At 37.7% G+C, this 24,954-nt stretch overlaps 2 protein-coding genes across 2 annotated transcripts; one reads left to right on the top strand and one right to left on the bottom strand.

Annotated features, from left to right (window-relative positions):
- The first annotated feature begins 5,752 nt into the window (after positions 1 to 5,752).
- On the top strand, positions 5,753 to 8,314 carry LOC145137856 (aluminum-activated malate transporter 4-like). The gene is made up of 6 exons (XM_079071998.1): positions 5,753 to 6,091; positions 6,272 to 6,409; positions 6,503 to 6,766; positions 6,837 to 6,973; positions 7,071 to 7,217; positions 7,390 to 8,314. The coding sequence occupies exons 1-6, from the start codon at positions 5,767 to 5,769 to the stop codon at positions 8,218 to 8,220; spliced, it is 1,842 nt and encodes a 613-aa protein (XP_078928124.1). The 5' UTR covers positions 5,753 to 5,766; the 3' UTR covers positions 8,221 to 8,314.
- Positions 8,315 to 9,357: 1,043 nt separating this feature from the next.
- On the bottom strand, positions 9,358 to 10,956 carry LOC145140977 (large ribosomal subunit protein eL30). The gene is made up of 6 exons (XM_079074344.1): positions 10,872 to 10,956; positions 10,745 to 10,795; positions 10,520 to 10,625; positions 9,848 to 9,949; positions 9,654 to 9,722; positions 9,358 to 9,564 (listed from the first exon to the last, which is right to left on the bottom strand). Exons 2-6 carry the CDS (start codon positions 10,763 to 10,765, stop codon positions 9,524 to 9,526), a joined length of 339 nt encoding a protein of 112 aa, XP_078930470.1. The 5' UTR covers positions 10,766 to 10,795; positions 10,872 to 10,956; the 3' UTR covers positions 9,358 to 9,523.
- Between the last annotated feature and the right edge of the window lie 13,998 nt (positions 10,957 to 24,954).

Raw genomic sequence — 24,954 nt, 5'->3', positions numbered from 1 at the left:
GACTCGCCGAGTCGATACTGTCCAAGGCTATTTTTCCGATTTCTGGCGTACAACTCTTGTCTAAAAGATAGATCTAGGTCCCTAAACTCGATCTATCACGTAAAGTTACAAACTTTACGTGCATGCATGGGACTTTGAGCCTAAAAGGCCCTAAAAGAGACTCTTAAGCTGCATGGGGGCTTCCATGGGTGCAAAAGCAGCCCTTTTCTGCCTTGTAACTCCTTCATGGACCTAGATCTGAAGCCTCAACCCCCAACCATGCTTGCAATCATGGTTGGTCACCAAGAATGGCTTATAAAAGCCCTAAATCTCCCAAAAAAGGGATCTAGCAAATGAACAAGCAAGGTACCGACTTTATACCTTCTGGGAACTGCAAATGATGCACAAACTTGAACTTCCTTGGTCTTCTCTTGATCCCTCTAGGCCCTTCCTTCTTCCTTGTGATCAAAATCACCAAAAATCACCACAAATGCCTTTAGATCTTCACACACACAGTTAGGGTTTTCTATGGGGGGTTTCTGGAAGCAATAGGGACGAAGGGTGGCTGAATGAGATGCTTAAATAGGGTGCAAACCCTTAGATTAGGGTTTTGTCCAGTCAGAGTCTACTCGTCGAGTCTGGAGGCCGACTCGACGAGTCTGTCATTTAAATCTCGTATCCAATCCGCTTCTACATCTACGAGTTGGGCCTTCAACTCGCCGAGTCCCAGGCCAAAAATGCACAATACTTAAATAAAATACATATCAGGAACCAGGTGCTACATCACATCTCTATTAAGGTAGCTAATGGCAGCCACATAATGAACACACCCATAACCATTAAGTTGCCACATCCTGCATGAACATGTCCTCTTGTCTAAATCAACTTCATATGCCTCACTTCCTGACCTAGTCTCAAACTGGTTGAGCCCTGTAACACCCATAAAATTTGAGCCAAATTAAAACATTTTAATCATTCAAAAACCATTACGTTCATACAACTCGTTTTCAAAATAGTTTAAACATCAGAGTATCCCCCAGAACCATATCATATAAATCATAAAACATAAGGAGCGGTACGATCACGCCTTCGCCTTGCCACGATCTCCTGAAGTACCTGAAACAATACACTGAAACTATAAGCCCGAAAGCTTAGTGAGTTACCCCTAAAATACCAACCACACATATCATACTCATAACATATCATAAATAGAACAGCCATGCACATCGGGTCTACTGTGTGACTGGTCCGCCCGCACCGGGCCTTCAGTCCACCTGGTCCACCCTCCGAGTCTAACCATGTACGTCGAGTCTACAGTGTGATTGGTCCGCCCGCACCGGGCCTTCAATCCACCTGGTTCACTCTCTGAGTCTACAGTATGACTGGTCCGCCCGCACCGGGCCTTCAGTCGGCCTGGTCCACTCTTCGAGCCTCGGCACGTCTGGTCCGCCCTCTTGGGGCCTTCAGCCTATCCGGACCGCTCGCTGGGCCTTCGGAACATCCGGTCCGCCCGGGGTATGTTGGCCTACAGCACAAAGCAGGACCCGCCTCAACCCAACCCCCATCAAACAACCATGTGCACATACAACAATTAATCACATAACAATCCTCAACCAGACAAACAGTCTAACAGATCACATAGCATATCAACATCCTAACCAGGATTCCGACCTAACCGCTCACTAGCATAACATTACCCTATATCCCGGGTATCGGCCTTAACCAGGTCACTAACATAACACCATCCTAAATACCAGGATGCAGATCTAGCAAAACAATAACATAACAAACAATACCCGGATTTCCATCCGATAAAGGGCCGGCCTTGGTGCCGTAGACCCTGTCGATATAGTGAGGATAACTCACCTTGCAACTGCCGAAATCCTGCAAATCTCTGACCGCTGACTCACCGGGACTCCCAACTATCACATGATAATCACCAAGTTAGAATCCAACATGACTTTCTAGGCCAAGGGCCCACAACACTCATTAAGTCCATTATCCTCTTATTGGGCCAAGACCCAAAACCAAATCCTCATGCAAAGCCCAATATTGGCGCAATTTACTAAATTGGGCCCACCTTTCCAAACGGGCCTAGATCCAAGGTCCATAATAATTATTGGGTCCAATTTACTCCATCCATACTATTCAGTCACGGCCCAAGCCCACCTAGCCCATAAACAGCCCAATTACTCAAGGCCCAAAATTGAAAACCCAACAGAGGGTACGCGGGGCGTACGCACGTCTGCACCAAAAATCCTTCCATGTGCTTAATGGCTTAAGCACTTAAGCCCATATGCCAGATCTAGTGACAAAAAGGGCCTAGGACTCATAAAGTCTCAATCTTTATCCTTTTGGACGTCCATAAAGCTCTTAACTCAAGGTCTTAACCCATTAAGACCTTCCTACTTCTTACATGGGACAACCAAAGCCATTGGGACCTCATTTTTCTTACTCAAGACCTCTCCAATGGTCTGAAAGGACAGCTCATCTTAACCAAAACACATCATGCATCATAATGGGGGTTTTTGGGACAAGAATGGTGTCAAAACTTCACCACACTTAGATCTACACAAAATAGATGTCAAGCAAGAAGCTTCATACCTTTAGGAGCTCTTGAACCACCAGAAAACTTCAGATCTACACGTTGGCCTTCTTCCTCTACTCACTAGATGCAACACCTTCTTCTCAAAACACTCCAAATTCACTTCAAAAGCTCACACACTCAAGAAGTTGGCTAGGGTTTGGGGAAAACGGCTCTAAACAGTGGAGGCTAGGGTAAGGGAGGGTTATGAGCTCTTAAAGTTGTTTAAATAGCCTCCACACCCGAAATATTAAGGTTTATGGATGATAGACGTACGCTAGGCGTACATCCAGTACGTTGGGCGTACGTCGAGGGACTCCCGCGTTCATTTACTCCATTACGCTGGGCGTACATCCAACTTACGCTGGGCGTACCCAGCCAAACACGTGCATGCATGCTTAGCATGCATGGGACCCCTTTGCCAAACTTCCCCCCCTTAGGGACCATTGATGCCAATATCTTTAATTTACAATATCTCCTCTATCCTAAGTCCGTTCCCGACGAACTTTATATCCATGTAAAGGTGGCGAGAAGCCCCATGCTTCTAGCAACACACCCCGATTCAAAACCTTCTCGAATGAAACCCATTGCCCATAAAAGACCGAAACGCCCTTACTCTTGATCTCGGAAATTCATAAATAAATACTTTTAGAACGGGGCGTTACAAGCCCACTTGGCAATACCTCCCAAAACCTTTTATTAACCTTTAACTCATTCAACCTCGGCCTTATTTAAGGTGAAACATCAATTGACCATCCAATAAGTTTCGCTGTGAACAATTTGTTCATCATACACATTATCAATTATGCAAGCATTGTGATGATAGTTTTCTTCCTGGCTTCAACTATGACTGCATTGAAACTTTCACATTCTCCATTTTCCTCACTAGAACAACATCTACCAACTTGATAGTAAGCGCTTGACCATGTTCTAGGGTCCTTCTCCATCAAGTAGTTACTTACCTCTGGAATTATGAGCTCAATATCCTTCATTATTTCCTTGAAAGATTGTTCTGTTATTGCATTACATGCAACCCAAAACAAATTAAAAAATTGTGCCCCTATAACCTTTTTACTGAAGTTGGCCACAATGTGCCTTGCACATTGCCTATACTCAGCTTGGGGTAACAAACATACAAGTAGTTAGAAATGAATTGGGTAATATACTTTGTGAAACAGAAGTAATAAAATGTTTTTCTTACCTTGTGTTGGTCTGACATAAGAGTGAAACCTTGTCCCATACCAAGATTGAGATCATCACTTAACAATGACAGAAACCATTTCCATTTTTCCTTGTTTTAAATACATACTACTGCCCAAGCAATTGGGTATATTTGGTCCCTAGCATCTTTCCCCACAACACATAGTAACATACCCTTTCAAGAAGCAACCATCAATTCCAATCACCTTTTTGCACCCTTCTAACCACACCCTCTTTACACCATCAAAACAAACATAATACTTACTAAAGTGATTAGTTCCATCTGGCATTTTAAGTACGTCCATGTTGACTGTTGAACCAGAGTTGGATCTTCTGATTTCCTCTCCATAAGACCAGAGCTTAGCATAATGCTCAATAAGGGTACCTTCAATAATATTCATAGCATACTGTTTGACCCTTCTGTATTGGCTAATACTGACTTCAATACCAAATTTCTTGATGACCTCCAATCTTAGTTGCCTAATTGTCAGTTTCTGTCTATGCAAAATCTCCTTGGTGTAGTGGCTACCAATCCATCGGTAATTGACAATTGAACCCAGTTTGTACTTCCTAGCACATTGATTCTCACTTTTTAGAGATTTGATTTGAAAACTGTGTTCTGTACTCATCCAACTTGCCCATAGCCTTAAAGTACAAGCACCTTTACAACACAATACTAAAGCCTCTTACTGTCATTCTTTTCGAACCATAGTTGATAGCCATTCTTAACAACATAATTACATATATAACATGCTCTTAAGTTGTTTTGGATTCACAAATCTCATGCCAAAAATTGGTACTTGCTTCTTCCAGTGTACCTGAGGATTAAAGATAGGATGTTCCTCAAGAACATCATTGTCCAATTCCTCAACATTATCCATTTGGGTCTCAACATTTTTCTTCTCCGCCTTCTGGGCATAACTTGTTAAGAAACTCATCGTCCTTGGTATTCTTTAGAGGGGTACAATATTCCCCATTGATTTCATCATCCAAACCACCATCAAACATATAGGCTAGTTCAGGATCAGGGATTCCTTGTAAAGGTTCTTTGTCATCCCCCTGGATCACTGAACCACTTTCTTCATCGAACTAGTCCTCAAATCCTCCCCCAATATGATCTAAATACAGGTCTATTGGCCTTTCTAGTGCTTGATAAGCAACATCGATAAACACTTGATAATCTATTTTGTTGGCTATTACTGTAAGACCATTTGTCATAGTTTGATCACGTGTTGAGTAATAAAGTTTCTCAAAAGGTTCTCCAACAAACCTTTCTAGAAATTCACAACACTCATGTAAATCCATTCCAAAGAAATCATGATCAGTAAACATGAACTTATCACTTTCAGTATATCTATGTGGGTGTCTTGTAAAAACACTGTTATAGTGCAAATGCACTTTCAAGAAAATAGGGTTTGGGTTCGCCATGAACTTTAACTACAAAAGAACGCTAGAATCTTGAGCACTTCAACATGATTTTGATAAACAACTCGCGTAAAGCCCTTTATTAAACAATTATACGAAGGCAAAGTTGACGTGTCATTGATGACATGTCATTTAATTGAAAAAATCGTAAGTCTAAAGGTCACGTCACATTTAATTACCGGGTGACCGACTCATATGGTATGATCGACAAGTAATTTGTCACTTTAGTGAGGTCAGAGGTACGGAAATTAGTTGAATGAGCTTTTAAAATCAAATGAAAAATATTATTGTGCTTCTATGTCATAACCCAAAAATATATATTGTTTTCTAATAATATATAGTGTATAGTGATCAATAGGATGATGAATATGTTTATCTCAAAATATTAGACATAAAAGAATATATAAAAATCGTTTAAAACGAACTTAAAATTGCATCTTACCAAATAATACCTTAAATGAATTTGATGGAATCCAATTCCATAATATATGGATCCTAATGTATCTCACGTGTCGCTCATAAACATTCTTGAATTCTCCTGACACAAAACAAAACTGACAACAATCTATCTAGGATCCATGTCGCGTCGTAATTTTACAGACAAAGGCAAAGAAAGGTTTCTATCTCGAAAGGGTTACTCGGAATTTGGTCTTTTGAATGAATCCTTTCGCACGACCAACAACGAAGATGCTGCGGATTGGTGGAACGATGTTCGACTGTTCTTTGTTAACGTTTACCAGATGGGTCGCTCCGATCCCAGACATTTCATCTTTGCTGCTAAATCCGGATTGGCATTTGCTATCGTTTGTGTTCTTATATTCTTCAAAGAACCCTTTAATTATGTCACTCAGTATTCCATCTGGGCAGTCATAACCGTCATCCTCGTCTTCGAATTCAGCATAGGTACGTAACTAATTAACCCTTATAACTTCCTCTTTCCAAGAACTTAATCGCCATTTTCGGATTTGTATCATTATCATTAATTAATTGTTCGATATAGTTTGTTCTGCTGGATAAAATATGGTCGTCAATGGCATTCCCTTGTTTCGTTTGATCTGATTAAACTTGATTGAATTCATATAGGAGCAACACTTAACAAAGGATTTAACGTTGCTTTGGGTATGTTATCTGCTGGCGTGCTTGCCTTAGCTATCGCCCAACTATCCATGTGGGCTGGGGAGTTGCGAAAGATTGTAATTGTGATCAGCATCTTTATAGAAGGTCGATTTAAGCACCCTTTTCATATATAATTTCCTTCACTAAAGTCTAAACTTTATTCTATACATCTTGGTTCTTTTTCCTTTTGTGTTTCAGGCTCGATATCAAGCCATATCAAACTCTATCCGTCAATGAAGCCATACGAATACGGGTTCAGAATCTTTACGTTAACATTCTGCGTAGTACTTGTGTCAGGGACTTCACATATTGACCAAACAGTTCTTTCCCGTTCGTTGTTAGTTGTCCTTGGGACAGGTGTGTGTTTGGTTGTTAGTATATGCGTTTTTCCAGTTTGGGCTGGTGAAGATCTGCATAAATTGGTGGTGAAGAACTTTAGGGGGGTTGCTACTTCCTTAGAAGGTAAAAATCTTTTCCATTTTTGACTTGATAAAACCATGTAACGATTTAAGCAATACATTAACTTTTATAGGATGTGTTAGCAAGTACCTTCAACATTTCGGATATGAAAGAATACCTTCAAAAATCTTGGTATATCAAGCCTCTGATGACCCTTTGTATAGTGGATATAGATCGGCAGTACAGTCATCAAGTGAAGAAGAGACTCTGGTATATATATAAATATACGGGTTTGTTGTTTGTTTACAAATTAAGTGTGAATGTTAATTAATACGCCATTAGCCAACAAGTAGTTTACTTTTTGCAGATGGGATTTGCTGTTTGGGAACCACCACATGGACGTTACAAGATGTTGAGGTATCCATGGAGTTATTATGTGAAAGTTAGTGGTGCGCTTAGGCATTGTGCGTTTATGGTGATGGGAATGCATAGTTGTATACTTGCAGAAATACAGGTAACTTTTCTTCTTGGCCTAGATTTATGATTTGAGGATCTTTATAGATGGAGTTATGTTTTTGTTCTACTTCCGAAAGCATAGTTAGTTAATGTAGAACAAACATATGAAAGTTTAAGTTCCTATTGCAAGATCTAAAGCCTTCATTTGTCTTTTCCATGGCGATATATAGGCATCTGCTGAACTAAGAAACATGTTCCAAAACGAGATCCTGAAAGTAGGCACAGAAGGCGCAAAAGTCCTACGTGAGCTAGGAAGCAAAGTGGAAAAAATGGAAAAACTAAGCCCCGATGTCGACCTGCTCTTGAAAGTTCACGAGGCTGCGGAGGAATTACAATTGACGATCGACCAAAACTCTTATCATCTCATCAACTCCGACAAATGGGAACCCGGAAGACAAACAAAAGGGTTTGAAGATCCCGATATTTTCCAAGAACCAAAAGAAGACGAAATCAAACCAAAACTACTTGTCAAATTCCGCAGTGAAACAAACCTAAACCAGCTACACCTAAACCGAAAACCGCCTCTTCCAACCAAATCCCTAGACCGTAAGACTCCAAATATGTCCCGTCAGCCGTCCATGGTGCATTGGGGATCGTCAGTAGATGTGGTAAAGAAGCAGGCCCGTCGTCCCGCCATTGTGCATTGGGAAACGTCGGTAGATGTGCTAAAGAAGCAGACCAATCAACCTTCCATGGTGGATTGGGAATCGTCAGTAGATGCGCTAAAGAAGCAGACGCAGTGGCCTTCACGTTTATCGATACATGGTGACACGATTCTTAATGTGCGTGAAGTGAAGACTCACGAAAGTGCCAAAGCCTTGTCTCTTGCAAATTTTACTACTTTGTTGGTTGAGTTTGTCGCAAGACTTCAGAATCTTGTGAACGCGTTTGAAGAGCTTAGCGAGATAGCAAAGTTTTCTGAACCTGTTAACCATCTTGAAGCGAAGGAGACGGTGGGTTTCTGGACAGGAGTACTCAAGTGCGTCGGGATCAAGGATTGAAGTGATGAACAACATAGTAGCCTTGAAGTAAGAGCATGTTTGACTCAAAACTCCTTTGTCATATATGTTAATTTTAAGCACCAATTAAATATTTTCTTCAATATATTAACCACCAAATTAAATATTTTCTTCAAAGGTTAATCTGTTTTTAGAGTTATTTTTTTACAAATTCAACTAAGATGCTATAAAACTTTACTGTTTGGTTTTTTTATTTTAAACATATCATATTTTAATACAAAATATTTAATAAAAAATAGTTCTAAAAAATAAGTTGTAAAAACATTCAAAGTTTTGTATTTCATAATCTTAAATTTCGAGTGTAATTAAATAAAAAAAAGCATTACAAATATAATCATTATAAATTTTATATATATTTCATAAATAAAATATCTTTATATATTTAATAGATTAACTAATTAATAATGAAATAGCAAGTATTTAAAACTTAACTATAGTTAACTAATTAGATTTACAAAACATATATTGATTGGTCAATGGAGAAAAAAAAAACAAAGTTCAGAAGTTGATGTGCGAAATTTCATACAAGAAGTCAAGGGTTGAAACTTTGTCAATCCAAAATATTTTTAATGTCTAGCAACATAGTCATTGAGATGGTTTGACGTAGGATGTTCAGATAGCGTATTTTACTTTACTTTTTAAGTTTGCTCCAACAATATTGGATTTTGATAAGTGCTAAATCAAATAGTAACTAATAATATAATAAAGAACCCTCATTGGAAATGCTCTAACATTGGCAATTATAGTAGAGGATGTCGCTTCTGTGTGAGTAGAACTTGAATGTTGATGTTTGTGTTATTGTCATTTGTTTTGTGTAGAGATACAGTATCGGGGAGGAAAAATGGACCTTCTCCGTACAAATATTTTAGTTATCATTCATACATTCAACCTCTTCGTTTAAAAACAAAAACCTTATTCCAGGTTCTCATAATGATTCAAAAGAAGTGAAGTTGTCAAATAATTTAGAATGTAACATGCATTTTCTTGGAGAAAATAAAATGGAATTCAATTCCATTTCTATGTATACATATTCTTGGTTTATAAATTTGTTAAAAATAGTTAAAATGTAAATGATGAAAGCATTATGTGGTCGTAGACCATCAATAAACAAAAGCAAAAGAACCATAACCAAAATTTCATTAATGGAACAATTGTATCCTACTAGAGGGCCCAAAATGCTAAAATGCATCCATGTCTTCTACAGATTCAGCACAAAATATAAAAATTCAACTCAACATTGGAGTAATCAAAGATATTAAAAACCCTATTGCACTCATCTTGTTCTTCAGCTGTCACCAGGAAGAGACTTGATGATATCAGAATCACCTGATAATCACAATAAAAAAAAATATCAAACACATATTTAACATACATAAAAAAACGGTAAATGCAAAAAAAAAGCACATGATTATTACCTGCATCGATTATGCTAAGGCATGACACACGGAAATACTTTCCACAAGCTGTTCCAAGATCCACATTGTCTGAAAAAAAATATTAGCACACGTCAAGAAGGTTAGATAAAAATAGTAACATACACAAAAAAGACACAAATCCACATAAATGTAATCCAATAAAAAGTAAAAAGACTAATAATATGTTGACTTACTTCCATTGTAATGATGAACCCCAACCTTAGCCAACATAGCATAGTACTCGATTTCAGACTTCCTCAGGGGAGGGCAATTGTTTGATATGATGATCAGCTTTCCTGCAGTTTGCATCAAATCAATACAATCACAAAACATTATTGTAAAATTATAATTGAAATATCAGAAATTCTACACTTTTCTTAATAAAATTCTTCTCAGTTATCAGTATAGTCAAATTTCATACATCAAAGCTCAATTGATTGCAAGGAAACTATCAAAAATAAGTTTTTTCTCTTACACTATGTTCACAAATTAGGATTCAGGGGTGTGTGATACACGGATTAAAAATTCAAGATTTTAGAAAACTGATGATATGGGATGAATTTACATTTACAAATCAAAAACCAAACAATTGAAATTTGGGGTATATCTTACATTTTTACTAATACTTTGCATCGACATTACTTTGATCAAAACTATCAGAATGTAACATCTCGTCTAGTCTCTTTCACAGAAATAAGTTTTCAATTCCTTACGAATTCAATAACAAATGTTTTACATTTGAAGAAGGTAAAGATTATCTTTATAGTAAATTTCAAAGGAAATTCATATCAGTTAGAGAGAATAGCGTTACAGTACAAACTAAGATCCTCCATTTATATATAACAAATCATTTTAACAATTGTTACCTTTAGAGCTCCTTAGAGACTCAAGAACAGTCTTGTACCCAAGGGTATACTTTCCACTCTTCATCACAAGAGCCAACCTATTGTTGATGCTCTCATGAGTCTTCTTCTGTAATCGAGAAGAAAGCCCAGATCAGAATCGATAAACGTAATGATCAACAGCAGACATCAATACAAAGAACCATATAGAGATATTAAACATATGATGTGTAATTGTGTATATCTTACCGTCTTCTTCCCTGACACCATTTTTTCTCCTGCAACAGCTAAAAAGTCTCTCTGCGAATAGGTTAACAAAACAATTTAGCTTTCGAGCGAGAATAGCGAATGGTGATGAGGATTAGGGTTTGCTTACGCGGCGGCGAACAAGATGACCCCTTTCAGTTGGTGAAGCCTGAGTGTGCGACTCTTTGAGGTATTTAAATGGATGAACAACTAAGTAAGGGTTTACATAAGCCTGGAAATATTGAGCCCCGGTTTCTAATTTAAAGGCCCAATTATATGAATCATTGAGCCCACTGTTAAAAACTATAAGCGCAACCCATTATAGTTGTTTTGTACTTTTAAGCATGGTGTCTTCTGTACGATTGTATAGGGCTCGTGGAGGAGACTCGATTTTATGTATGTTTCAGTTCAATATCTAACAATCGGCGGCAATGTAGTAATGATAAAACCTTTTTTTTTTTTTTGAAATTAAATATTATTCTATCTTTTTTCCTACAAATCCTCTTACCCAATTAAATGATAACATGTGTCATTTTACTATACTAAAATATGATTAAATGAGCATTAAATGTGATACATGTCATCTTTTAATTGGGTAGGAAGATTTGTAGGAACAAAAAATAGAAGGATATTTAATTTCTCTTTTTTTTCTCAATCTCAATAGTTCACACGCTACAATTAAAAATTGCAACAACTCATGTTTGAAAAATTAAACTTAAAATTAAAAATTGCATTTCGACTAATGTAAATTTACGACAAACAAGAACTTACATTTTGTTCCAATTCCAAACTTTTCAATCTGAGACAACTTCAAAGCACAGACGACGTTTTTTTTTTTTTTTTAGTTTTCTGATTCCACTAGACTCAACCTCTCATTTTTATTGCATTCTCGTGCTCGTTTTTTATTGTCAAATGAAATTAAACAAGTAATCCACTATTCCTAATTTCTAAATTTGACGGCCTCTCTCGTATATTCTAATTGTTGTCGTTGATTAACGAATGTAACACACTTATTCTAAATGATTGAATTTCTAACTTCACATTAGTGCATTACTTAATTTGAGATATGTTGTGAGTGATTTCTCTAATTACTAATTCCCCTTAGTTTTTGTAATTGTGTTATTGTTTTGTGGCATCTCATAAATCGTTAGAACGACATTTATGACATTCATATTGTTGTTCATGTTATATCATATATAATTGTTAAAAACCCCTAAAGCATCTATTAGGTAGTGAAAAACATGAGAGAGAGAGAGAGAGATAAAGAATTAAGAAGGTCTCATAATGGGGCTCTTGATACGTTAATCCAAAAAACCTCAAATTTCTTCTTAAAATCAAAACAGTGGTGATAATAATGCTGAAAATATGGGTGATGATAGAGATCAAAACTAAATTTATTAAAGTCTTACTCAGAGTCTCCAAATTCACAAGAATACTTAATGAATTAACAAATACTGAGAATGACATATTGGAAAATATTGATTATGAAGAGTTGGGAAGTAATTTTGATTCCAATTCATGTAAGTATGTAAGATTATATATCACGATACATGTAACTATGTAAGATTATATATTGCATTATCATGCTTTTGATTCTATTGTATACATAACATTTATTGAGTTATTGTAGTATGAACATATTTGCATATATATATATATATATATATATATATATATATATATATATAGGGACCCATTTTTATTTTCGTACAGTACAAGGCCTTCAAAATCAACGGACGTCTCTGCTTTTAAGACATAAAATTGTAACACCCATAAAAATCATGTCAAATTTAAACTTTTAAAAACATTTCAAAACCATTAACCATTACAAAACTTGCTTTCAAAATGTATCATATCAGAGTATCCCAGAAACAAAGTCCTAAAAAGTGAGGAGCTGTACGATCAAGCCTTTGTATTGTCGCGATCCCTTGATGTACCTGAAACAATAAACTGAAACTGTAAGCCCGATAGCTTAGTGAGTTCCCCCAAAATACCCATACCCACAACCATACACATATAATCATAAACAGCATACTATGGGTCCAGTCAACCATCGGGTTGGAATACCCCAGGCCCTCAACCATCCGGTTGAAATGTCAACATACTATGGGTCCAATCATCATTGGGATGGAATACCCCATGCCCACAACCAACAGGTTGGAATGCCCACATACTATGAGTCAAATCATCCTCGGGATGGAATACTCACGGCCCACAACCAACAGGTTGGAATGCCCAGGTCTATTGGCTTTCGCACAAAGCAGATAAGCCTCAACCGCCAAACAAACATGTGCACATATAACAGATAATCACATAACAGTCTATGGACAAACAAACGATCTAACTGATTGATCGAAGTCGTTCTCTCAATCAAAAATAACCTCAAAAACCACTAGATAGCTAGGGTAAGTAAGGGTCGAATCCACGAGGAGTTTGTGGTCAAACTTTGTGTTAAAATAGTCAACGAAAAACTACTGCTAGCAATTGTCACGAAATTATTTGAACTAAAATTTGATGAAAAAGCTAAAAACTTGGTAATGCAAGAACTACTAAAACAAACTACTATCAATGAGAAAAAAACAAGATACTTCCGGTTCAATTGTTCAGATGGTTAGACTTACACGTTTTTCTTCCCTTAAATTCCAATTTAATTACCTAGACATAATTAAGGTTGATTAACTTGCAACAAATAATTTTGAGCACACAATATGTTATTCCAACTAGTTGTCTTACTCCCTATGTCTAATTGGATTAGGAACAACTAGTGGTTTGGCGATAATGTGTCTTACAATTACCTATTACAATGTTGAGTATATAATACTACAAATTCGGAATAATGTATATGGGTTCAACTAATCATCTTAGTTCCTAAACTACTTGAATTCAGAATGATTAGTGAATTAACAATACACTATCTTAGTTGCAATATCACACAATAAGAAAAACCCAACTCCAATTACCGTAAGTAAAAATCATAACTTTAAGAATGAAACAATAACTGAAATTGACTAGAATAAAAGTAATAATCAAAACGTGTTCATCCTAACATCCTACAACGTTCCCGGAAGTAACCTAGGTGGTTTAGCCTTCCATATGATTAACAAAACACACAACTTCAATATAAATAATGGAATTAATGCTAAAATTCACAAACCAACTTGGAATCATAAAATCAATGAAGTCTAATGATCAATCAACTATGGAACGATGAAACCTTGGGGATGAAGTAATCAAATCTGGAGCTCGATGGAATTGATGTAGATCCGTAGGTTGAACGATCTTCAAACGTTAAATGATAATGAATTTGATGATTTATCGCTTTGGATTTGGAAATTAATGATCAAAAAGTGTTTGGAAAAGGTTTAAACGTGTTTGGAACCCTCCAAAACTGTGGAAAATCGCAGGGGATAAGTCCTAAGTCGATTAGGGTTAAATCTCCTTTAAATAGGTGCTGAAAAACTGATTTTCGGAGCTGTTTTCCGCGTCGACGTCATAGTGGGCGTCTTAGACGTCGTATAGGACATCTGGGCGTCCTTTGTGGCGTTTTACAGGCTTTCTGTCGTCCTTGATTTGCACTTGAAAATGGCCTAAAACGTTAGGCATCTTAGGGGGCGTCTTAGACGCGTTCTAGGACGTCTCTCATCTTTGTTGCCCCTTTTTGGTGATGAAAACGGTAGAATCAGTAAAAGTGCAAAACATGAAAGTTGTAGGAAATTTTGTCTAGTTGCTATAACTTCTTCATTCATGTCAATCGGAGCTCTAGATATTGAGATATGATCAAAACATTAAAGAGTGGTCAAATTTCTCAGCACCATTTTTCTTAATTCTTTTACCAATTCATCTCCCATGCTTGTTAGCTTCCTTTTGTTCATTTTTCTTGCGGGTTCCACCCACTGTTAGTACAATATATTGACCTGCATATGAAGTTCAACAACTCATCAAAGTAGTGTCATTCTTGGACAATTATACATTAATTCAACAGATTTATGACAATTTAGTATATTCTCAAAATAGACTTATCAAACCTCCCCAACTTTATTCCAAACTCGTCCCGAGATTGGCCTGAAATAATCAGCGTAGTCTTACTCTCTTATCTTAAGAAAATCTCAATGGAATCACGAATTCCGTACTTTTTATCACAATATTTTCAATAGCACAATATATTGATTTTGGGGATTATTAGTTTCTTATCCAGACTTTTAAACCCAAAACACATGTTATGCTTATTTTACTTTGTTGTTTGAAACCCTCCACTTTTTTAACCCTTTCCAATAATCAACCTCATGAGTAATCAGTTGAACTCATTGCCAAAGTCCCCTTTTCAAGGTTCACTAACATAGTTAGCGCGGTCGGTAACACTTACTGGACCAACCCATACACTCCCGCTATCGAGGGGTCACGTATTGTTTCACACAATATCTTCAACTTTAACTTTTCTTCATGTTTATCTTGATTGTGCATTCTTCAAGTTCTTTGATTGCTTCATCAGATTTGATCATCTTTGTATTTGACTTGAGCTTGAATATAGATACTTGGAATTTCTTTAATGTATTTTGATGCTTTTTGGTTGTGTGAAAACAATAATAGTCCCCTCCCAACCCCAAAGGCGCAGGAGTAAGTAAGACCAAGTACTTAGAGCGTGATGACACATATTGTTCGGTTGGGTCTTCAATTGAAAGATCGTAGGCTCGAGCCAAAAACCTTCATTTTTCAAACACTTGGGTATTTCACATAACAATTTTTTAAATAAATATAAATATTCTCAAACCGGCTGAGCAACCCACAAAATGAATATTTAATATATATTATGACTCGATATACGAAACTCCTATCATTTTCCATCTTGATGAGTTACATTCAAGATATATAGAAGCTACTAGCTCATCACAAATTTCATGGTGGCCAACCCAAGAGAGAATAATAATGAGTTTAGTATAGCAGTGCATTCATCCTAAGTTGATTATCCAAACAAAATTATCAAAGTTAATGTAAAAGAAATTAAAAACATGGAGGACGACACACCTGATGGTACCGGAGGTAGAAGCGGTTTTGATTCTTGAAAAACTTCACTAGTTGGAGGTATTTGCATAATGTTTCGTTATGCCCAAATAAACATCAAATAATTATGATTTTTTTTAAAAAAAAATCAGTTTTTCTTCAATCATCCGTCTTATTCTTGTGTACACCCCCTCCCCAACTTTAAGTCTTGCATCGTCCTCGATGCATCAAAAGATAAATTCCTAAAACAATAACAAAAAAAAAACTACAAGCACCCAAACCTGAATGATCGGATCGTGTGGCATGCCATCTTTGACCTTGTGTAAATAAACCATTTTGCATTTAATCTTTCCATGATGATGCTTAAACCTTGATTTGAACAGCCAAGCATAACTTTTATTAATGGACTTATTGACTTGATGTTTGGTATCATGAAACATCTTCATCTTTGATTTGTAGGAAAGCGTGCCATCATGTTTCATGGTCCATAATTTTTTCTTCACTTGTTGACACCCGATCTCATCCAATTCCATTGATCTGTGACAAGGTAAAGGTTTCTCCAAATCGTGGGTGGTGTCATAGAGCATATTTGCGGTATGCTCATAAACATAATCATCAATAGTATTGATTACAAACAGGTCACCACTAATTGGAGGATCATTAGCAGGTCCAAACAAAAGAAATCTCATTGTATGGTTTCCAAATATCATATCGATCGCACCTTCCCGACAACTAATCTGAGAATAGACGGTTGCCAAAAAGGGTCGATCAATGATTATATTTGTTTGTTTGTATTTGGCCACTTTTTTAGAATCCATTACAAGAAGTTGTGGTTCAAGTTTCTTCAAAGTTGTTGGGCAAGGGGTGGTATTAGCCTCCACATACCCCTCCCCAACTTTGGTTACTTCTGACACATGAAACTCTTCATTATACTTGTCCTTTTCGATTACAACTTCTTTTATTTCAATTATCCTTTCAGTATTATTGTCATATAAAGGCACATAATTCTGCACCACAACCTCAAGTTCGGGTGGTGTGGAATTATGCATTTTTTTATCAAAATATTTATCACTACATAAAATTGTTACCTCATTATCTTGTGTAGTGTCTGAAAGATTGTCTGGTGGTTGTTGATTTAGCTTCTCTCTTATTTGTTCAATTCGTCTTTCAAGTGTAGAAATTGATTTTGAGTTTTCTTCCTCCTTGTAGAAGGTTTCATTCAACATGTCCAACATTTGATCCAACTTCTTGCTGAATGAAGATTTGTCTGATTCTTGGTTGTCTAGCAAACAAGGTGATCCATGGTGTTGGATTTGAACCGAATCGTCAGTCCACCAACAATCATTATCATATCGATCATCATTATATGAATCATTGTATGGATCATTATAATATTGATATGGACTCGGATTTTCTCTCTCCCACCACATATCTTGATTCATGTAAGTGTATTACTCCATTCACAACCGTCCATACACAAAAATAGTAAAATAGTTAAGATTCTGAACTAAAAATAAAACAAATAAAATAAAATTTAATGACTACTTCAACACAATAGTTTAAGCGCATAATCTCCCCAGCAACGGCGCCAAATTTTGATCGAGGTCGTTGTCTCAATAAAAAATAAGCCAACTAACCTAAGTAGACAGGGTAAGTCGGGTCGAATCCACGAGGAGTTTGTGGTCAAACTTTGTGTTAAAACAGTCAACGAAAAACTACTGCTAGCAATTGTCACGAAATTATTTGAACTAAAATTTGATGAAAAAGCTAAAAACTTGGTAATGCAAGAAGTCTAGGGATGAGCATCGGAACCGGGTACCCGCTTTCGGAATCGGAACCGCCTCGGAACTGCTGGTTCCGAAACCGGAACCGCCTTAAGCAATTCCGGTTCCGGTTCCTAAAGTTTTGGAACCGCCTTAAGCGGTTCCGGTTCCGGTTCTCATTTTTTTGGAACCGCTACCCGTCGGGTACTCGCCGAAACCGATACCGATATATATATATATATATATATATATATATATATATATATATATATATATATTATTACACTAGAAACCTTCATATTTAAATTAAAGTCATCTTTTTCTACCTACGAATAATATATTTATAATATTACATATGTTGTAATTTATGTTTGTTTATACGAAAGCCAGTGGCAACTATAAAAAGAATTAATAGTCACTTACAGATTTAAGCAAACTATATGTAAATGGAATGTAAATGAGAAAAGTGTAAGCGACGAAGGAATAAAGAAAAGTTTCTTTCATTCTTCCTATCCCACATCGATTGTGGGAAGGAAAAAAGAGGAATGCCACTTCCTATAAAACGGAAGGCTTGCAAAGCAAACAGGAGGAAAAGGCCTTGATAATTTGACTAAGTGTGCCTCCCTTTTGTGGGCTGCCGAGTGGCCTTTTATAAGTTGGACGCATTTAGAGGGTTCAAACCGTATTTTGTAATTTGTATAAAAGGTTCAAGTCGTTATTTTGAATAAAAAAAATTAAAAGTATTTTTAAACCGGGTACCCGGTATTGGAACTGCTTCCAACCGGTTCCAGGACCGGTTCTTAAATGTAAAGAACCGGTGTAGGCAGTTCCGGTTCCGGTTCCAATATTTTTGGAACCGGTGGTTCCGGTTCCGGTTCTTATCAATTTGGCCGGGTACCCGCTTTTGCTCACCCTAGCAAGAACTACTAAAACAAACTACTATCAATGAAAAAAAAAACAAGATACTTCCGGTTCAATTGTTAAGATGGTTAGACTTACACGTTTTTCTTCCCTTAAATTCCAATTTAATTACCTATACATAATTAAGGTTGATTAACTTGCAACAAATAATTTTGAGCACACAATATGTTATTTCAACTAGTTGTCTTACTCCCTATGTCTAATTGGATTAGGAACAACTAGTGGTTTGGCAATAATGTGTCTTACAATTACCTATTACAATGTTGAGTATATAATACTACAAATTCGGAATAATGTATGTGGGTTCAACTGATCATCTTAGTTCCTAAACTACTTGAATTCAGAATGATTAGTGAATTAACAATACACTGTCTTAGTTGCAATATCACACAATAAGAAAAACCCAACTCCAATTACCGTAAGTAAAAATCATAACTTTAAGAATGAAACAATAACTGAAATTGACTAGAATAAAAGTAATAATCAAAACGTGTTCATCCTAACATCCTACAACGTTCCCGGAAGTAACCTAGGTGGTTTAGCCTTCCATATGATTAACAAAACACACAACTTCAATATAAATAATGGAATTAATGCTAAAATTCACAAACCAACTTGGAATCATAAAATCAATGAAGTCTAATGATCAATCAACTATGGAACGATGAAACCTTGGGGATGAAGTAATCAAATCTGGAGCTCGATGGAATTGATGTAGATCCGTAGGTTGAACGATCTTCAAACGTTAAATGATAATGAATTTGATGATTTATCGCTTTGGATTTGGAAATTAATGATCAAAAAGTGTTTGGAAAAGGTTTAAACGTGTTTGGAACCCTCCAAAACTGTGGAAAATCGCAGGGGATAAGTCCTAAGTCGATTAGGGTTAAATCTCCTTTAAATAGGTGCTGAAAAACTGATTTTCGGAGCTGTTTTCCGCGTCGACGTCATAGTGGGCGTCTTAGACGTCATATAGGACATTTGGGCGTCCTTCGTGGCGTTTTACAGGCTTTCTGTCGTCCTTGATTTGCACTTGAAAATGGCCTAAAACGTTAGGCGTCTTAGGGGGCGTCTTAGACGCGTTCTAGGACGTCTCTCATCTTTGTTGCCCTTTTTGGTGATGAAAACGGTAGAATCAGTAAAAATGCAAAACATGAAAGTTGTAGGAAATTTTGTCTAGTTGCTATAACTTCTTCATTCATGTCAATCGGAGCTCTAGATATTGAGATATGATCAAAACATTAAAGAGTGGTCAAATTTCTCAGCACCATTTTTCTTCATTCTTTTACCAATTCATCTCCCATGCTTGTTAGCTTCCTTTTGTTCATTTTTCTTGCGGGTTCCACCCACTTTTAGTACAATATATTGACCTGCATATGAAGTTCAACAACTCATAAAAGTAGTGTCATTCTTGGACAATTATACATTAATTCAACAGATTTATGACAATTTAGTATATTCACAAAATAGACTTATCACTGATCATATCACATAACACACAATACTATCCTATCTACCAGGATACCGATCTAACAAATCATACTAACATAACATATCCAGATAACCATCCAAAGGGCCGGCCTTGGTGCCTTAGACCCTTGAGTATAGTGAGGATAACTCACCTCTCAACTGTCGAATCGAAAGATAAGCTCAAACTCTCGGATCACCGCCACAAACTCCACCACCTATATTCACCATAGAACCATACTCGTAAATTTCCAATTTCCCAAAATGCCCCAGAAGTCAATTAGTCAACCCTTGGTCAATAGTCAAAGTCAAAGGTCAAGGTCAACAGTCCATGTTAACCCGACTCGTCGAGTGCAGTCACTGACTCGTCGAGTCCTTCCAGAACTCGAGTAGTTGTGAAATACCCCCACCGACTCGTCGAGTTTCCCTGCAACTCGCGGAGTTCATGCGTGTCCAAATGTTGGGAAAACCTTAGTTGAGTCGCCGAGTCACCCCACCGACTCGCCGAGTCCATGCAGAAGTCCTTGCACGACAATCTTCATCGGACTCGCCGAGTTGACCATGCAACTCGTCGAGTCCCTTCAGTCCTTTATCCATTCAGATGCTTTTTAAGCCATTTTAAGGTTCCATATTGCAGATCAAGCTTCCCAAGGCATGTTTATCACGTAAAGTTGCAAACTTTACGTGCATGCAAGGCTCTAAAGGTTTAGAATGTCAAATCCAAGCTTGTAATGGAGTTTAACACATAAGGAAGGGTTTACACTTGCTAAAGCTGGAAACTTTATGGACTTAGAGACCCAGAAGAGTTCAGATCTGAAGTTGCAACTTCAAATCTTAGCTCATACCCAGGAATGGCTTCCTAACATGCTAGAAAAGCCCTAATCTTTAACCAAATGAGATCTAGAAGGAAATAAGGTCAAGGTAACGACTTGATACCTTCAAATGATGCTAACTGAGGTAGATTCCAGATCCACACACGTTCCTTGTTGCTAGCTACTTGATCTTCAAGCTCCCCATACTAAGATCCACCTTCCAAAGCTTGAAAATACACAGGAATGGAGCACACACACGGATTAGGGTTTGCTGGACTCTCAAGAGGCCGTAAGGGAGGCTAAGGGAGGCTAATGTTCCTTTAAATAGGGTGCAAAACCCCGGAAATTAGGGTTTCATCCTCCAGCTCCTACTTGTCGAGTCCTATACTGGACTCGGCGAGTAAGTCACTTAAACACGTGGCCAAACCCGCTCCTACTCGACGAGTCAGGGCATTCAACTCGTCGAGTAGACCTTACAACTTATGAAAATTAAAGCTATAACATTAATACCTAAGAGTCGGGGCGTTACAATTCTCCCCCACTTGAACTAGACTTCGTCCTCGAAGTCCGCTGCGGTGAACAACTCCGGAAAGTGCTCCCGCATCTCAGCCTTCGGCCACGTCTACTCGGACCCTCTTCGGTGCTCCCATTGTACCTTTACCAAAGGTATCTCCTTGTTCCGCAGAACCTTCACCTTCCTCTCCAGAATGGCCATGACCTCTCCACATAATTCAGGCACCCATCGACTTGAATGTCATCCAACGATACTACCGCCTCCTGATCCATAATGCACTTTCGCAATTACGAAACGTGAAAAGTGTTGTGGATCTGACTGAGCTCCTCTGGTAACTCTAGTCTGTAAGCCACCTTGCCAACCCTGGAAATGACCCTGAACGACCTAATATATTAGGTACCCAATTTCCCCCTCTTCCTGAAGCGAATCACACTCTTCCAGGGAGATACCTTCATGAGTGCCATGTCACCAACCTGAAACTCTAACTCAGATCGGCGTCTGTCGGTGTAACTCTTCTGCCGACTCTTAGCGGTCTGCAGTCGCTGTCTAATCTGCTGAATCTTCTCGGTAGTCTGCAAGACTACCTCCGTCCGTCCCATCACCCTGTGTCCAACCTCACCCCAATAAACCGGGGTGCAACATCTTCGCCCATACAACGGCTCGAAAGGCGGGGCGCCAATGCTGTAATGATAGCTGATGTTGTAGGCGAACTCTGCAAGGGGTAGGTGGGAATCCCAGCTCCCACCGAAGTCAATAACACACGTCCTCAACATGTACTCGAGGGTCTGTATGGTCCGCTCGCTCTGACCATCGGTCTGCGGATGATATGTTGTGCTAAAATGCAGCCGTGTGCCCAGTTCCTCGTGGAACTTCTGCAAAAAACGGGAGGTAAATCTAACATCTCGTTCGGAAACAATGGAGACCGGAACCCCGTGGCGAGCGACGATCTCGCAGACATACATGTCGGCCAACTTCTCGGCCGACGAACTCTCCCGTATGGCCAAGAAATGGGCACTCTTGGTCAATCGATCCACGATGACCCATATAGCATCAAACCCCTTCGCCGTCCTCGGCAGCTTGGTAATAAAGTCCATCGTGATCTGTTCCCATTTCCACATGGGAATCTCTAGGGGCTGCAGCTTGCCATGCGGCCTCTGATTCTCGGCCTTGACCATCCTATAGGTCAAGCACCTCTCGACATACTAAGCGATTTCCCGCTTCATGCACGGCCACCAGTAACTCAAACTCAAGTCCTGGTACATCTTGGTGGCCCCCGGGTGAATAGAGAAGTGAGACTTGTGAGCCTCCTTCATCACTGTCTGTCTGACCCCACCAGACATCGAAACCCACACCTGACCACATCGGGTCAATTATCCCCGGCTATCCTGCACAAATTGGGTGTTCTCGCCCTTGATCCTCTCTAGCTTCCAGTTCTCTGGTCGCATGACCTCAACTTGAGCATCTCTGATCAAACTCACAAGCGGAGAATCAACCGCTATCCTCATACATACTGTCACACCCCCAAAACCAAGGATGGCGGAAACGTCCGGGGGTGGAGGACTTCATGTAGAGTATCATAACAACAATTGTAATAGTAATTGAAGCAAACACAACCAACATATATATAATTGAAAAAGTGACATCATTGTATGAATTACATGTTTACGAATCAATTACAATATGTTGACAAAATATGAAATAGTAGACGCCTTAGCGCCCCATCCTCAAAAGCACTTGGTTACCTGTTTAATGATTTCCTGAGAATACAAGTTGTTTGAAAAAGTGTCAACACAAAGGTTGGTGAGTTCATAAGCTTTTGTTTGGTATTATTAAAAGCCTTTCGTTTGTAAAAGTAGTATTTGTGTTAGAAAATCCAATATTTTCCTTAATGTGTAAATGTAGTCTTAAAACCCAAAGACCGAAATGTACAAGTAATTTGTCATATTTATAGTAAAACAATGCAAGTTTAAATCGACATAAACTCGTTAAATTTTAATGAAGTTCTCGTAAATTCCAATGTTTATTAATACTTTATGTGAGTTTATTATAACCATACTATGACCAAGGTTGCCTAAAACGACGTTCTTCAGGCGTCGGAAATGTTATGACATTTGTCACCCCAGACCTATCGGTCTAACTGTTGCATGCAGTTTAGGTGTGGGTTTGTCAAACCCAATATAGATCTATACACAACTATCACGCTCTCCCTCAAGGAGACTCTGGTTACAATACAGGACTTAATGGTAATTTGAAGTAAATGTCTCACAAAGTCATTAACGGAATTACGTGTTATGAAAACTTGGTACCGTATGGCCGTACCTTGCTTAATGAAAATATCCTTTGTATAAATGTACCCTTTTTAAATGTGTGTGTTATGTAATGTATCATAAACTATACCTATTATAATTTATCAACCAAGGGTAGTACGTAGTAATGTATGCAAACTATATTCAAAATAGTTTATTAAATGTTTGAATGTATCGGTTGTACTTTGATTATAATCACTTGTTATTCTTTATATTTTATATGTCCAAATCCATTTGTAAACTGATGTGTGTCTAAATATTAAGATAAAATGTCATATATTGCAATAACATATAATCACATAAAGATATACACCTTGCTCAACATGTTACAAGGTGAAATGAAATTGACAGCAACTTTTCGTTGAATACAGTTTCTGTTACTGTTCTTAGAAAATTTATAGAAAAATCATCAAAGCTCTAAATCCAAATCCGCAAATTCTTAGAGTTTGGAATATGAGTCTAGTTTGTTCGTAAATTTTATCATGATTTTTAGTGATCTCCAACAGAGGTGAAAATGTTCATAATCACAGACTGGTCCGGGTTTGCCTCTGAAATGACAGGCAGTTTTGTAAAAATCACCATAAATTGTAGAAAAATCATATGGAGATGTGCAAGTAGCCATTTTAAAGCTAAGAGCTTGAACTACTTGCACCTAGAACAGTTTTGAAAACTAAAATATTTAAGTTGACCAAAACAGTCCGTGATCGAAGTTCATCTTTTCTGATGTAATCTGATAGAAAAAGTTTAATTGTGTTCTTGATGATTTTACTTGTATTCCCCCCTTAAAACTTAAGAAAAACATGTAAATGTAGGGGTATGAACTCACCTTATGTGGTTTCAGTAGATGAAAGTGAGAGAGAGGAAGTATTCAACCCAAGAACACTAAGAAGATGTCTTGATGATTCGAGAATCTAACACCGAATAAGATGGAATTTGTGTAAGATATCAATGATTTGAGTAGAATGGAGTGTAATAATTATATGAATGATGAAGATACTTACTAATTGAAGAAAGAAATCCCTGAAGAAAGCCTTGAAGTTCTTGAAGTTGAGAGAAAAGATGAGAGAATTTTGGAGAGTGTCCTTTGGTTGCTAAGTGTAGAATGAAAGAACTTTATGGAGAATGAGGAGAGAGGATCAATCCTCCAGCTCTTAGAACGTGGGAAGAGCTGGAGATTGGGTGTAAAGGTCCACTAAGGATACAAGGGGTAGTGGGAAAGAGTGGCTGATCATAGAGTGAGGTGGTGGTGGTTTGCTTTTGCCATAAATTAAGGAAAAGCAAATATTCCCTCAATAATTAGTTCAACCACTAATTCTTTTAATATATTTTTATAAAAACCCTGGAGATTTATATATTTTGGGGCCTTAGTTTATAAAATAAAGTTTTGGGTGAAAATCCCACGTTAAAATAATGAAAAACGGAGTTAAAACGA

The sequence above is a fragment of the Lactuca virosa genome, chromosome 9, assembly GCF_052849685.1.
Source record: "Lactuca virosa cultivar CGN04683 chromosome 9, Lactuca_virosa_CGN04683_v6, whole genome shotgun sequence".
Lineage (NCBI taxonomy): Eukaryota > Viridiplantae > Streptophyta > Magnoliopsida > Asterales > Asteraceae > Lactuca > Lactuca virosa.
The sequence above is the reverse complement of the archived record's forward strand: the minus strand, read 5'-3'. Positions and strand labels throughout refer to the sequence as shown.